Raw genomic sequence first — 17,471 nt, forward strand, 5'->3', positions numbered from 1 at the left:
CTGGTCCCTTGCTTCATCCACCCAAATAAAATTTACTGGTTACTGGCCTTATGTCAGCCACTCAGACATCTAATATTTGGGGAGTTTAGAGGCAAATGTGTAAATATTACACTACCTATTTCTATCCCTGTTGTATGGATAATTTCCAGCTCTAATTTGTTGTGTCCCAAACTCACTGAGGTTCTAACAGTATCCTTTGGTAACCTGGACTCTATTCAAACTAAAAGAAGTCCAATGTCATTAATATGTTGGTAGAGCATTAATCAAATTTAGCACATTCTTTTGTTTAAAAAACATTGTTAAAATTTTTTCAGTTGATGACCAGATTAGTCAAAAAGTCATAGCAGAAATTTAGGATACAGTAGAGACAAGGAGTAGTCACAAACCCCAGGCCTGTAAGAGAGCACGCAGGGAAAACACTCCTCTTCCCCTATCCCTCTCTCCACCCTCCACCCTGCCCTGCTGAGACTAAGAACTAGACCTTGTTATGGGGAAAGGTTTCTGAAACTGGATGTTATTGACATTTTGGGTCAGCTAGTTGGTTTTTGTGGAGGGCTGTCCTGTGCATTGTAGAATGTTTAGTAGCATCCTGACCTCTACCCACTAGATAAAAGTAACACACCCCGACAACCCCAACGTGACAACAAAAAGTGTCTCCAGATACTGCCAAGTGTCCCCTGGGGGAAAATCACCCTTGTTGGGAAGGACACAGCCACGGCTTGCTAGATGGCAATAAAGTGCTCTGATGCCATGGGAGTAGAACTTGTGCCAGAAAGGTTCCAGGGAAAGCTGTTCATAACGAGGAAACCACCTAAGGGGAAGTGTGCTGGGAAAGCTGCTGGCTGCTTAGTATTGCTGGCCTCCAAGTACTGTAGTAGCTGTACACTGGAGAAGCCACAAGAACCTGCCAAGCTGACTGGAGCCAGGAAGCAAAATACTTTATTCTTGCAGTATCTCCCCAGTGCCCTCTCCTGGCAAAGTTTCAGTGCCAGTTGGCAAAGAAAGAAATTTAATAGCCCAGATCCATTTTTATAGGGCAGTCAAAAGGGTGAATTTAGAGCTGACAAGCAATAAATAAATCAATAACCAGTATAGATTCCAAACCAAATCCTATTCCAAGGTCCAGAGCTATAAAAATAAATAGCAACATCTTTGCTTGCCTTGGAGTAACTCCTGATCAGTACAGATGCATTAAAAATCATGAGAAATTGCCATTTCAGTGTGAAAAAAAACCTTGGGGAGAACTGAAGAGGGAGAAATGTGTTTTGCCTGTAGCATCCCAGAGGACTTGCTGGACAAAGTGATATGTGAGTCAAGTCTTTAAGTTTGAGTAGGAATTTTACAAGTGAAGAAGGGAAGATAAATACAGCTCCTGCTGAAGGAAGGATGTACATTAAGATGAGGAATTTGGAAACGTCATTGTACAGCAAAAAGTGGAATATGGCAAGAAAAGAGGATTTATGGGTCAAGGAACTGGGCAGTAAACTAGACAGGTGGTGTACTGGGATATAACAGTTGGAAAGAAGAGATGGGGACAGATTATAAAGAAATCTCCTAATATCTCAAACTAAAAGAATATGATTTTATCCTCTGGGCAATGAGGAACCATTAGAAGACAGTGACTACTGCAGTTTGTATTTGCTTTTGAAGGAATGGAGTGGAAGATAGATTCCAATGGGATGAACTCAAGCAGGGAAACTACTAGGAGACTACAGCGACAGCCCTAGGGGTTGCTCACTAGAGTTTAAGAGTCTAAACTTCAAAGCAGATTTGGGGGAATAATTAAATGTGAGAGGTTACGAAAGAAGTGCTTCTGTCTTGGGAGATTTGGTGGCTGTCTATAATAGATCAAAAGTATGAGAGATAGAGCAGGTTGAGGTGAAAGTAATTGGTCGATCAGTTAAGGATATGTTAAGTTCAGACTGTCTAAGTGGTATTCAGATATTCAGATGGAGAAGTCCACTGACAGTTAGAAATGAGTTGTTTTACTTTTTCCTGACAATCAGATGATAAATAGAAATTGACGGTGGATTTCACAGTTCAGCACTTTAAAAATATTACAGTCACAACTTTGGTTTTGTTAATTACAACGATTGTTTTGTTTTACACCAATGAATAAATAATTCATTTTCCCCATTCTTGAAGCCTTTCTATATTTCTGAGGCTTGCATTTTTTTTTTCCATCAGATGTTTTAAAAACTGTTGTTTAGAGACTCAGCAATGCCTTTGGAACTCATAAGCCAGTTGTGTGAATGAATAAGAAAACTGTGAAAATTTTTAATTTTCAAATCTAAAAAATCAGTCAATTTTTTCAGTTAAAAAGGTAATAGTTGAAATTTCATATTTGAAATTCTCTTTAAAAGTTTCTGTATGGTGTTTTTAGCTGTTCATTTGGGAAGAGGGTTATAGTGCTTCTTGTGTTCTAAAGATAAAGCAAGGAGGGGAGATGCCAGGATCAGTTTCTGGCAGAAGCTTAACAATCACTTTAAAAATCAACAGTGTAATCATTACGTTTGAAAGTCGAATTCTGCTTTAGATATTCACATTGCTTTTTTGGTAGAGTTAAATGGTTTTGCTTACTTTACTAGGCACACTTCCTTGTGAGACTGTTATTACAGGCCAGCTGGGTCATAAAGATCTTTTCAGTGTGTCTAGAAGTTGGTACTTATTTTGAAACTCGTAGCATAGACACATGAATTGGATTAGCATCATCTACAATAACAGTGAAATCTTATTCCCAGACTAAGCTTTACTTACAAAGGAGGACCTTTCAGAATTTACTAGTCTGGATGAAGTGTAATGGTCATATTATGCACCGCCCCAGCTAGGATCATGTAATTGACCTAATATTAACACAGAAACCAGACTAGCAAAGACAAATCATTATTTGATAGTTAATGAAGATGATGTTGTCCTCCCAGGTGAACTAGAGATAGTATATTGTAATCCAGATGAGAAACCCACTTGGGCTGAGTGGGAACTTTTATTTATTGCATTATTCTCACAGGCTTGATTTTTCTCTCTCTTCTTTGTTTGGTTTTTACCTTTTTATATAGTCAGTGTCAGATGATTATAAACTTACTAGCTGCTCATTGAGAAAATTGGAAAGTAGAGAAAAATATAAATATAATCCTGCCATTCAAAGTTAACTACTGTTAAGATATCAGTATATTACCTTGAATAGTGACATCCCACTGCCTAATTTTCTTTCCTACTTTGTCCATATACAGAGGTAGCATAAATAATACATATATACACACATACAGTTGGATAGGTATAGACAGATAGATATACAGATAGATAAATTTGCCCTGTCATTTACTGAGCACATGTGCCAATCACAAAGCTAGTTGAGATAGATAGATAGCCTGATAATAGGTATACACATACATACATACATAATTACTCTCACAAACATGAAAAGAATATTTTTATCCTCTCTTTTAAAGGTAAAGTTGGCTCTAGAGAGCTGAAGTATCGTGTCACAAAACAATATGGCTTATAAGTAGCGAAGTAGTGTTTGAACTTAATTCTCTCTGTTTTCAAGGCCTATTACATCACACTGCCTTACCACATTGCATTAGTTATTTACCATGTAAATTAAAATGTCTTATGAGCAGAAGTTGAGTCTCTTTGTCTCAGTTTCTTAAAAGTGTTTGGACATGTAAGCTCATTTTAATTTTTTATTTTGTAAAGAATTCTTTGCAAAAAAAGAAAAAGAATTCTTTGCATATGTCTTCGTCCCTCTTTAGAAGAATTTCCTTGAGGAGCTAGTCAGTGGAATTACTGATTCAAAATATATATGAAGTTTTATTTATTTAAAGTGTTTTATTGAAGTATAGTTGAGTTACAATATTATATTAGTTTCAGATGCACAACATAGTGATTCATTAATTTTATAGATTACACTCCCCTTAAAGTTATCATTAAATATTGGCTATATTTCCTTTTCGGTACATTACATCTCTGTATCATACTTATTTTATAGCTAGTAGTTTATACCTCTTAATCCTCTTCCCCTTAATCCTCTAGCCCTCTTCCCATTGGTTAACCACTGGTTTGTTGTCTGTATCAGTGAGTCTGTTTCTGTTTTGCTATATTAATTTGTTTGCTTTATATTTTAGATTCCACATATAAGTGAAATCATACAGTGTTTGTCCTTCTCTGTCTGACTTACTTCACTAAGCATAATGCCCTCCAGGTCTTCAAGAGCACCTCTGATCATCTGATTCAGAGAGGAGCAAACGTTTTTTGGAGATGTTTCTTGATCAAGACCCAGAGGCCAGGTTGGAGTTGAGGCTTATATAACTGTAGATTATATTTTGATCCCCTCGGGTTGGGTAGTACAGTGGCCCTGAGTTGGTTGCAACTACAAAAAATGGAAGTTTAGGCTACAATAGAGTGTTGAGACAAGAGGTAGTTATAATCCTCCTGTAGTCAACACTGACCAGACTGTATTTGTAATACTGAGCTCAGTGCTTAGTGTCAGAGTTTAGAAAGATATTAACACATTAAATGCATCCATATGAGGGGGGTCCAGGTGAGATGTATGACAATCATGATGTATGAGGAAAAAAAATACCCTCCAGGTCCACCCATGTTGTTGCAAATGGCAAAATTTCATTCTTTTTTATGGCTGAGTAATATTTTATTGTGTATATACTACATCTTTATCCATTCATCTGTTGATGGACTGTTATGCTGCTTCCACACCTTGGCTATTGTAAATAATGCTGCTATGAACATTAGGGTGCATATACCTTTCCCAGTTAGTGGTTTTGTTTTACTTGAGTAAATACCCAAAAGTGAAATTATAGGATCATATGGCAGTTCTATCTTTTTTTTTGGGGTGGGGGGGAGGTGGGGTCAAGTGGGGAACTGACATACTGTTTTCCACACTGGCTACACCAATTTACAATCCCATTAGTAGTGCACAAGGGTTCCCTTTTCTCCACATCCTCCAACACCTGTTATTTGTTGTCTTTTTGATGATAGCCATTCTGACAGGTGTGAGGTGATATCTCATTGTGGTTTTGATTTGCATTTCCCTGATGATTAGCAATGTTGAGCATCTTTTCATGTGCCTGATGGCCATCTGTATGTCTTTGGAAAAATGTTTACTCAGGTCTTCTGCCCATTTTTAATTAAGTTGTTTTTTTTTTATATTGAGTCGTATAAGCTTTTTATATATCTTGGATATTAATTGCTTATCAGAAATATCATTTGCAAATATTATCTCCCATTCAGTGCATTGTCTTTTAATTTTTTCAATGTGAAAAAGCTTTTAAGTTTAATTAGGTCCCTCTTGTTTATTTTGCTTTTGTTTCTCCTGCCTGAGTAAACAGATCCAAAAAAATATTGCTAAGACTTATATCAAGAGTATACTACCTATGTTTTATTTTAGGAGTTTTATGGTTTTCAGTCTTACATTTAGATTTTTTTAATCCATTTGAGTTTATTTTTGTATATGGTGTGAGAAAATGTTCTAATTTCACTTTTTACATGTAACTGACCAGTTTTCCCAGCACCACTTATTGAAGAGACTGTCTTTTCTGCATCATATATTTTTACCTTCAAATAATATACATATTTTTTCATTGTTATCTAGAACCATTATGCAGTTTACTCCCCAGTGACAATGTATGAGAACATCTGTTGCACTGCAACCTGACCAGCTTGATTTTTTTGGTTGAAATCATCTTAAAAGACATGATGGGGCAATTCAGCCCAGGGCATGAAATATGTCGTCATCCTTGAACAGTTAGTTTGACATTTATTCTTCTCTTGTAATTGATACATGAAGCTTAGTTTTTGACAACTAAAACTTAGAAGGTAATTCATTCTTTTGCAATTGCTTCTTTGTGCTGGAGGACATTATAAACACATTTAAAAGGCTTCAGAAAATTGTGAGAGTATATAAAAGTTCAAATAGCCTTTTTCTGAAATGTCAGAAGTAAATACTAAAGGCTAACAAAGTACCTGAAAAGGACAAATAGACAGGGAAAAATAGAAATTATCTCCATGACTAATTAAAATATGGACCACAAGTTATGATGTGAGCAGGTCCCAATTCATAAATTATACAGAGTGTGCTCAGTGGTGGAGAAGAAGGGAAGAGTTCAGGGAAGTTAATGTATGAATTCTCTCAATATGATGCCTTTGTTTTATTTATTTTTTTGTATAATTTTTCAAGAGTTTTATTTCCTTTATTTACACGAAGTAATTGCCAATAGGACAATTTTATTCTATTGATACAGAAGAAACTGATACTAACACAACTGTGAGCTATCATACTTCCTATACAATGTTAATGATAAAGCAAATAATTTGATAGAACTTTAAGAAATACACATATTCAAAATCATTTGTGTCTATGTCATTTGTTAAAATGGAAAGCATAGATTAATTGCCTTTTCCCCTCTAATTCTATATTTATAAACATACTCTTTTAATTGAAGTATAGTTGATTTACAGTGTTGTTAGTTCCAGGTATACAGCAAAGTGATTCAGTTATATATGTATATATATTTATAGATAGATAGTTATTCTTTTTCAGATCCTTTCCCTTATAGGTTATTACGGGATATTGAGTATAGCTCTCTATGCTATACAGTAGGTTCTTGTTGGTTATCTATTTTATATATAGCAGTGTATATATGTTAATCCCAAACTCCTAATTTATCCCTCACCCACTCTTTGTTTTAATACTCTTTCATCTCAGTTAATCCTCACAATAGTCCTGTGGGAAAAGATGACATAAAAAATCCAGAAAAGGAAATGGAGAATCAGATAGACTCAATGACTTTTTCAGAACCACATAGTGGGATTAGAAATCCAAGGATGTCTGACTTCAAGACCATAATGTCTCTTATACCCTGTTTAAGCAGTTGCTTTTATACCAACAAATTGTGTTAACTGGCAAGCTAGATTCTGTTGGAAGAATCTTTTTAAAAGAGTAGAGTGGGAGAGACCGAGGCAGAGAAACCAGGTACGATGCTTTTGAGGTAAGGAAGTGTGTCAACAGCCTGAATAAGGCAATGGAAGTAGCATTGACAGGGAGGAACCAGTTCAGGAGAGATTTACAGAGATAGACCTGATGAACTTCGGTAAAAGTGAAGAGTCATACATAACACCAAGATTTCTAGCCTGCATCCCTGGTTAAATGATAATGCCATTAAGGGAGACAGGGAACTTAGCTGCAAGTCTTGATGGAAGGTAGTTAATGCAGTTACGGCGGAGTTTGAGTTGCTGGTGAAATATGCATATGACACTGAGTGACCTGATGGCACTATTGATCTGGAGAGTTCAAGGATAGAGATATAGATTTGAAATTCATTGACCTGGGGATCCTAACTAAAGTCTTAAGAATAAATTATTTTTTCTGGGAGAGCTTAAAGAAAAGTGTAATTAGTGTATTATATAAGAACTAGGGTCTATTGTATTAAAGATCAGTCTACCTGGGATCAAATCACAGATTTACCCCCTTTTCTAGATCTGTGGTCTCAGGCAAGTTACATAATCTCTCTAAGCCTCATCATCTCTTGTTTCTTTTTTTCCACCTGGAGACACCAACAATGTCTAGAGACATTTTTAATTGTCACAATTGGGTTTTCTAAGGATATCTAGTGGGTAAAGGTGAGGGAAACTGCCAAATATTCTACAATGCACAGGAAAGGCTCTACAATAAAGAATTATCTGATCCAAAATATCAGTAGTGCTGAGTTTGAGAACACCTGCTGTAAAGCTTCTGTAAAGTAGGGTTAATTGTACTTACCTCATAGAGTTGTTGTGAGATTTCAGTGAGATGATGGCGGTAAAAACAAGACTGAACATGTCGTAAACAATAAATATTTAAGAAAAATAAGTCAATCAATTGAGTGGAAAAAGAGGGCAAAGGACATAATTTGGGTAGCTGCTTGCCTTTAAGGGATAGGAGAGGAAGAAGTGTGTGTGTGTGACACATGCTGAGAAGTGGCATAGAGGAGGAAGACGAGGAGAATCAGGGGAAAGAATAGGGTAGTTCAGCGCACGGGCACAAGTTTCTGTTTCATGGCTACAACCAGAGAAGGCCAGCAGGGCCATGACTCTCAGGTAGGTCACTGAGGAGGGGAGCTGGAAAGGGACCATTGGGATTAACAGCAGATAAGTGATAACTTTGAGGGAAAAGTCGTAATAAGAGTGAAAGAAAAATGGGAACAGAATACTAGGTTACAGTAGGTTGAGAATTAAATGAAAACTGAGGTTGAGAGATAGGAAATGAAGTTTATTCAAATTGGCTATTTAGTCATAAGGATGGTTTTGTGTTTTAGGATTGGAGAGACCGTTCTAAACTGAAAGGAAGGAAAAGTCTAAAGGGAGACGATGGAACAATAAGAACTATTGTAATTGATGGAGCAAGAGTCCAGAGGAGAGTAATGATAGGGTTTGTGATCAGGAGTAATGAAGACGGGATTTGCTTTAGAAAGAAGTTGGGGTGCTGCTTTCACTGCGAGAGAAATACAGTGATAATGTCAGTGTACTTTAGGTCCAGGGTAAGAAATGGAAACCAAGAATTTAAGTTTTATGAACTTCTCAAAATTTACAAATAAAAATGTTCTTAAAGAGCCCAGATACACAAGAAGATGTATCTTCTAAATTGCTGTTAAGATCTCTTCATGAAACTTTCTATTATGAACTAAATATTTCCCAAATCCATATGTTGAAGCCCTAACCCCCTAGTATGACTGTATTTGGAGAGAGGACCTTTACAAGGTAAACAAGGTTAAATGAGGCCATGGGTGGGGGTGGGACTAATCCAAAAAGACTGGTGTTTTATAATTAGAGGAAGACACATCAGGAGGGTGTGCACACAGAGGAAAGGCCATGTGAGGACACAGTAAGAAGGGGCTGTAAGTTGGGAAGAAAGACTTCACCAGAAACCCACCCTGCTGGCACCTTGACGTTAGACTCCCAGCCTCCAGAACCGTGAGAAAATAGATTTCTGTGGTTAAGCTTACACAGGCTGTAGTATTTTGTTGGGGGTATCCCTAGCAGACTAATATGTTTCCTAATTGGAACTTCTATAGATATAATGCAATAGAAGACATAAGATGATCTGTTAAAATAAAAGTTAGTTGTCTTAAAGAACTGGATTGACCACAAAGGGAGGATGTGAGAGAAAGCAGATATTTGATATCAAATTCTAACCCCAGCATTAACCAACTGGCTTCAGCTTTCCATAGTGGGAGATAAAAATGATGTAACAGTTGGTATTATGGGTATTAGAGTCAGTCTGCCTCCATTTAAATTTCATTCTGATACTTACTAGTCATATAACCTTGAGTTTACTTAATTGTCTTAGCCTCAGTTGCTTTATCTGTAAAACAGGATAAACTCACATGAAATAGTTTGTATAATTCCTAACACATGCTGTTAACATTTTCATGTCTTGCTTGATATTTTTATTACAAGATTTTCTGATCATTAATTTGTGTCATTAAAGGATATATTTATTTCTTAGCATCTAATGATTCTTAGAAGAAATAAAAAGAGCAGAATAGATCTGAAATAAAAATCCAGACAGACCGATTTTTGTAAAAATGTTACGCTAGAGACTAATGTTGTCTTTGTTTCAGTTTCAAGGCATAAATAAGTATACTAAAAAGATATTCTGAGGTAGGTTTATTGTGCCATCCTAGCATTTCATTTTCAATTTACTTAAAAAAAATCAGTGACTTTCATAATATTTTATGTTCCCATGCCACTTTTCTTAGCCAAAGTTTTCTAGAGGCAGTCTTTAAATAGTTACAAAAAATATAGATTTTTTTAACTGATATCTGATATAACTGATATATCTACATAAACTAAAATATATCATCTATGGAGTTTTATTGTTTTTAATAAAATGGCCTACTTATTTTTAGACAATTTTGATTAAAATATATAAATTTATAAATTTCAAATTATTTCTAAGTAAATAAGCTTGAAAAAATATTGAATAGACAAAGTATCCATTGTTGCCATAGATTCTACTTTGAAAATAGGAAAATCTGGAGGAAATGAAACTTATGAATTTGGCATGCTACTGCAGTCTATACTTAAAAGCATATTTTTCTCTATAACTCAAAAGGCTAAACTACCACATGAGACTTGATTCTAATCTCTTCTGCTTTTGATTGAAGATGAAAGTTGTGCTACATTTTAAAATTCTTTCTTTCACTTTAATTGCAACTGGGATTCATGGATATAAATTCCATTATAGGCTAAAATAATTACGCTAAGTTACTGTCCCATATATAGTTCAATGATAAATCACTAAGTGTTTCAAACCCATATTTATAGCAATGTATGTCTTCATTAGGACCCCAAATTTAGATGATGAGTTCATTTTAACTAAACCTTTGTCCTAAAAGTTCATCGTTCATATAGGTAAATGTTCAAAGAGGCACACACTTTCAACTCGTAAACCTTGAATTTTATATAAAACTTTGCTTCAAAAAAACTTAAGTGTTTTCTTGTCTTCTCCTGGTCACACAATAAATGAATGAATGAGTAAATGAATGAATGAGCCCCCCACCTATCCATTAATTCGTTTCAACTTTCTATTATACACCAGGCAATATTCTAGTTCCTAAAGAGTTATTGATAAATAAGATAGACTAAGTCCCTGATCTCATGAAACTAGTTGTAGTGTGGGAAGGACAATAGATATTTAAACAAAGTAGTTTTTAACAAGTGATAAATGCTGATATGAAAATAAAAGGGGTTAAAGTGACAGAGAGTAACAGCAGTTAGGGTTTGAGGTAAAGGCTACTTGGCTATGGTTAGTCAGGGAAGACCTGTCTGAAGAGGACACACTTAAGCTGAGACATGAATGGCTTTAAGAAAAAGCCATGCAAAGATCTAGAGAAAGAATATTCGAGGCAGAGGTCAAAGGCCCTGAGGGAGATGCAAACGATGTATTCTTAAGTCAGAGGGAGGGACTTCCCTGGTGTCACAGTGGTTAAGAATCCGCCTGCCAGTGCAGGGCACACGGGTTCGAGCCCTGGTGTGGGAAGATCTCACATGCCACGGAGCAACTAAACCCGTGCGCCACAACTACTGAGCCTGTGCGCTAGAGTCCGTGATCCACAACTACTGAAGCCTGTGCGCCTAGAGCCGGTGCTCCGCAACGAGAGGCCACCGCAGTGAGAAGCCCGCGCACTGCAACGAAGAGTAGCACCCGCTCTCCACAACTAGAGGAAGCCTGCGTGCAGCAACAAAGACCCAACGCAGCCAAAAATAAATAAATAAATGAATTAATTAATTTTAAAAAAAGTTATAAAGTCAGAGGGAGCATAGTAGGAAAGAAATCAGTCAGAGAGGTCATAGAGGAGTGACATGATCTGATTTACTTTTTTAAAAGATTACCCTGCCTACTGTATAAGGACAAGAGTGGCAGTAAAAAATAAAAAAATTAAAAAAAAGAAATTTTAATAATTCATAAGAGAGAGAATGGTGGCTGGGACCAAAGGGGAATAGAAAAAAAAGAGGATTTATTTCAGATTATTGAATATGCCAAACCCAACACCCTATATTTGGCTAAGAACTCGACCATACATGAGTGGTCAAAGCAAACACATAATCTGGGCATCTGCTGGTTTACTCCAGCTAATGTGAAAAAAAGCCTGGGAAATGAGCAGGGAAGGCCTTCTCTGGATAAAGACCTATTCCCTTCTCTCCAAAGTTTCCACTTTATCAATTATGTTTTGGATTACACATTAATTAATGTGTAATTTGGATTACACATTACACACTAATGTGTGTAATTTTGCTTGCAAATATAAATATATGTACAGAATAAAAATACTGATAAGAAAACTCATAAAATTATCACTGCTTTCTCTGAAACTACTATCATATATAATTTTGAGTAGATAACTTTCTTTTTATAGACACTAGAGCCTTCCTTCTGATAAGTATTCAACCATTCTTCACCTCCTGCCTTGTATTATAATTGTTTCTCATCTCTAATATAAGGCTGTAAATTCCATAAGGGTGTATATTATTCTCTTTCTATAATCCACAGTAGCTTGAGTCGTTCTTTATGGATTATAGGCATTGCATAAATATGTATGTGGATGAACAGATGGATGGATGGATGGATGGAGGGGTGGATAATTGAAAAATTACAGAAGTTGGTTGGTTTTATTGTATTTGGGGCTCATTTTCCCTCTAAAGAAATGTATTCATATGTTACTTGATAGGATAAACCACTAATAATTATGACTGCTAACTAAAAATAAAACAAACAAAAATAAGGTAGCAAACACAAGAGCCTTTACCTGAAGCCACAAAGTGAATTAATAGATTTTTTCAATAAAAGCAGCAAAATAATGAAGGATGCCTCTACGATCTTGGACGTAGCTAAGTAACAATTGTCCCAACTAATTTGGACACTGAATTTCTATTTTCTTTTAATAAATATATTTTAAAGGATTTATCCAAGATTCATGTTAAAAAAGTCTAATGGGCTGTAATCATATACACTGTCAAATTAAGAGAGCTATGTAAGAGTTCAGATAATGCTTGACAAATGTTTTGCTTAGCACTATTGAAGTATTTGCAATACTTTCTGATTTAAGATTTTACTTTTGACTTATTTTGACTTATAATCTTTAACTCTTAAGAATAGATTACCAACTTATTTAAGGATGTAATAAAGAAAATGTTCTAAATAAGTTTTGAGATTTTCTCCCATCCTCTTTTGAATTTGAAAAGATTCTATTTTAAACATTTTTATGTAAGATTCCTAAACAATATAGTTTAATAGGGGATAGGAGATCATGAGGACTAAATTGACTACTGTATGTTATTGCATACATGATTTATGAATATAAAAAGTGCTTTGTAAACTGTAAAGTGGAATATAAATGCTGTTGTTTTTTAGCAGCATGATAATGCTGATCTCTGATATTTGAACTGCCTTTCTAATAATATAATAGCCTGTTTCTCTCTAGACGAAGTCTCATCATATCACAACTGAAGAACAAAATTATACACTTTTAAGACATACCACTGAGTAATCAGCTCCCTTCAAAAGGATGTTTTGGCTTAATAATGAAAACATCTTAATAACTGAAATTATTACCCACTGAGTTACTGTCACTATAATGTTCTAAAACAGACAAATTTCCTGGAATGAGAAATGCAGCCCTGTTAACTGATATTACTTAAGGAAAATTTCTATAAACACCATTCTTGATGTGAAAGTCATCATTGCTCCCCCCTCCCTCCCTCCTTCTTTTCTTTTTTCCTCTGCCCTCCCTTTCTCGCTCCTCCCTTCCTCCATCCATCCTTCTCTCCTTCCTTCATTCCTTCCTTCTTCTTCCTTTTCCACCCCTTCTTTATAAGTATGTTTAAACTATAAACATTAAGCATAAGAGGGATTTTCCATTTGCTCTCTTTCTACCTTAATACACTCAACTAATAACATGTTATCCACCGCCTTAAAAAATTCAGTCAAGACTTGTTCAAGTTTGATTTTATATCCCAAGAAAAGTAGCAGAAGAGTGCTTCATGCTTAGTGTGTGTGCAATAAGGTTTGCTGTTGAAATGCCCTAAATTAAAGTCTTTTGCTCATTAATGTCCCCTACGTTTATTCCAGAATTATGTTGAGTATATGTGAAGTTGGCTATTTTATTTTACAGTGCTAAAATATAACTCATACATGAATTGTGAGTTTGTTTAAAGAGAGAATTTAATGATTTTCCTCTAGTCTTCTATATTTGTTATAACTGATAAATAATGGTATGCTTTCTGCTCATTCAGTTGTTAATGTTTTCAAAACTTTATATTATAATCCCTTTCTGATTGAAACACCAAAGTCTTCTCCTTTAGTAGTCAAGAAATGTCCTAGGACCCAAGTAAATATTTAAAAGGCATCTGATACCTATAGTAATACTTTCTCAAAAGTCTGTTTGATGAGGGTCCACACAGTGGCAGATGTTCCTACAGAGTGTCTGTGACAGGGAGAAATGAAATACTAATTAGTTCATACTTGCACCAGGAGTGGTAAATTCTGAAATGCCATCAATTACGTTTATCAAGATGTCCTAAATTATTCACTGATCAGTGCAGAGATACATAGAGACAGTTATTTGGAACTTATTAATATTGCTTGAAAATGCTACATTTTCTTAAAACTGCTAGTTAAGTATACTGGTTAACTTATTGTTTGAGGAAACAGAATATTAGCAGAATGCATTTGTTTCATATTTCAAAAAATTATTTGGCCAGGATTGCTTTCTAAATAAAGATTATTTATAAAGGACATATGTTTCCAATTCTAAAGTCAAGATTATGATTCTGCATGTTTTTATTTCAAAAAGAAATTCCATATGTTTAATCTCTAATTGAGAGTATAGATATAAATGTTTTTATAGATAGTTGCCATGCCCGCTCCTTCATCTGTGTGCGTATGTGAGTGTGTATGTGTGTTCATGTCTGTGTGTGTGTGTGTGTGTGTGTGTGTGTGTGTAGATGGATAAGTAGATATTCGATCATGTGTATACATGTGAGGACCTATTACTTTGGCTGTGAAAATGTTGCTTATGGAGTTTTTAAAAATAAAAGTATTCACTTATGATGTAAGAGTAAGTTAAAACTCAAGATAATAAATCATATTAAATCATAGCTACTTTATGATTACATCTCTATAAACAACAACAATAAAACTATGCAGAGAAAAAAAAAAAAGAATTACATAAAGATGTTCCTATTAGTTATTTGTGGTTAGAGAACTATGAGTAAGTCTTTAATTTCTTCTCTCAGTTTAAAAAATATTTCCATAATAAAAAATCAATTGCACATTAAATGAAAAGGGTTTCCTCAGAGAGAATTTATTTCAAAAATAATTTTCTCTTATATCAAAATAGGGGCCTTTGGTAAGTACATATAATTTCGCTTAATTTTTTTTTTTTTTTTATCTAGTAGTAAAAAAAAAAAAATCATAAATATTGGATCATTACTACCCCATAGAAAATTTGTATTTTAAACCAAGGGCATTTAAGAAGACATATGAAAAAGTCTTACTTCAAATACTTCTTTTGTTCATTCTTTTTAAATCATGGATATGACTAAGATTTAACAAAAAAGGGATATAAACAGCTCATTACCAGGTCTAAAAATGTTTTTTTCCCCCCAATCAAGCTAACCTTACTTTTAAACTTATTGCTGTGATTAGACGGTTTCTACTTTTAAAACTCTGTACAGATTGGCCAGATGTAGGCTTTTCCATTTGTATACTTTACTAACAGAAATTTCAAACTGTATTTTCAAAAAGTGATCTGCATGGTTTTAACTGAGCCTAGTGGGATGAACAGATTTTCTTAAGTAAAAAAATCTCCATCTTTATCAAATTTGTTATCAGTTTGCTCTCTAATTCTTTGATAATACACTGATCTGCTTAACTTAAGTAGATACTAGGAGGAAGACAGGAATTTTTATTAATTATTTGAATTCTCAAAATTACTATGTGTTTTAAATGTCTAAGAGCACAATCTATTAATATATTCGAGTGTGTTTGAAAAGCTAAGTTTTAGTGGGTGTTGTTCTTTGGTTTTACCACTGAATGCACTTTGGTTCCTCTCTGTCAATGCCTTTTCACAATGTTTGGATTTGGTTATATTAAAAATATCTAAGTATTATAAAGGACAGGAGTGGGTATTAGAGAATATGGATTATAATTCTGGATATGCTACTAAATTGCTGTCATCTTGGATAAATAACTTAAACTCTCTGTGCTTAAATTTCATGTTATTTATGAAAACAGAAAATCAACCAGATATTATCATTTTATTCATAATAAAAGAAATATTGTATTTTACTTTACAGTATCAACTCATCTAGCCTTAAGGAGTTTCTGTAAAAGCAGACTTTCTCTAAGTAATAACCAAGATATTCTATGGGGAAATGGGGAATTTTACCACATAAAGAACAATGGCCAAAATCATATTTGAACTATTCTCAACCATGGGGGTTATATTTATCAATTTATTTTATCATTAATTATATTTTTGAAAATTTTATAAGGACTGCTGCCTATTGCTCATTCATTCGCATTCATTCATTTGACCTTCATTAATAAATTCATTACAGAAAACTTGACACTCTGTAGAATACAATTCTTGATTCCTTGGCTTTCTGTCTAGTCATTTTCTTTTGGTCCCTTTTTGTATTAGAAATACTTAGTGTATTTAGCCCAGCATTCTAGATACCCTGACCCTCAGATGAGATCATTACCCAAGGGCCTGAGATAATAGCTGCTCCAGTCCCCTTATAGCCAGCCCCCCGCCCCCCCAGCAGAGTGTCAAGTTCCTCTTTATAGTTTTTTTAAAAAAGTGTATGTAAAAATGATAAAGCAACATTTAAATTTAAATCGGCAAACATGCTATACATTTCATGCCTATTTTGTTCTTTAATACTCACAACACACAAAGCCATTTGCATGTATTAATATTATAGAGGTTTAAAATTAAAATGTAAAATCTCACAGCACTTTAAAAGAAGTCCCTGCTCTCAATTTATATCATTATCACATAAGTTTCTTAATAATGTACCTAGTTTAAATGTTTGCATTCATTTTTATTTAGATCCTTTCAGATTGTTTCAATATATCATTGACTAGGTTGTCATTGTTACAGTTTTGCAGAGGATTTATCCTAATCACTGTGTTTTTCCTCTGACAGCTCTTTCAAGCATTTGATTGGAGGATTGGATGATGTTTCTAATAAAGCATATGAAGATGCAGAAGCTAAAGCGAAGTAAGTGAAATTTTGGGGGGTCTTAATTTTGATTTTCAAAAAACGATTTTGAATAGAAATGAGATCAAATATTTTGTTGGACTTAAAGCTCTACACTCTGATAGGAAGAAAGTAGCTACTTAAGAGTAAAAATAAGCAAGTTATTCAAGGTAATTATTACATAGTGTACTCACTTAGTAAGTACATCTCTCCTTGAACATGAAACCTTAATTTTGTGAGGAAGATCATCTGGACAAGGGAAAATGGTTAGTTTAAAATCCAGTGTAAACAATTGAATGTTAACACATTATTTCTTCCACTGAAAACACTTTCTGAATGAATTGCGGCTGTGTTCACCAGTTACTTGTGAAATTATATGAAAAATAATAACGCTGGAAATATTTTCTCGTGAATCCACCGTTGCTTTACATTGAACCGTTGCTTTACATTGAACTTTGTCGACAAAAATTAATCAGTCGATCTAAGAAAGAAATGGAAAATTTTATTCAAGCCAAATTTGAGGATTATAACCTGGGAAGAGCAGCTCAGAAAGCTCTGAGAACTGTTCTGCCTATTAGAAGTCAAGGCACAGTTATACAAGTTATTTGAGACAAGAGGGCTGTACATCAAATGATGTATTATTGACATAATCCAGATCTAAGTGTCATATGACCCCTTATGAGTTCAAGTAGGAAAGTTATCATTAAGGAG

The 17,471-nt window shown here is 34.5% G+C and overlaps 1 protein-coding gene across 3 annotated transcripts in view; it reads left to right on the forward strand.

Annotated features, from left to right (window-relative positions):
• PRKG1 (protein kinase cGMP-dependent 1) overlaps window positions 1–17,471 on the forward strand; it is a 1,248,399-nt gene that overhangs the window by 1,114,125 nt on the left and 116,803 nt on the right. For all 3 annotated transcript variants that reach the window (XM_036828090.1, XM_036828088.1, XM_036828091.1), the window contains one exon: window positions 16,707–16,781. In XM_036828090.1, the coding sequence (XP_036683985.1) occupies window positions 16,707–16,781 (75 nt within the window). The remainder of the gene's footprint in view (window positions 1–16,706; window positions 16,782–17,471) is intronic.

The sequence above is a fragment of the Balaenoptera musculus genome, chromosome 16 (assembly GCF_009873245.2).
Source record: "Balaenoptera musculus isolate JJ_BM4_2016_0621 chromosome 16, mBalMus1.pri.v3, whole genome shotgun sequence".
Lineage (NCBI taxonomy): Eukaryota > Metazoa > Chordata > Mammalia > Artiodactyla > Balaenopteridae > Balaenoptera > Balaenoptera musculus.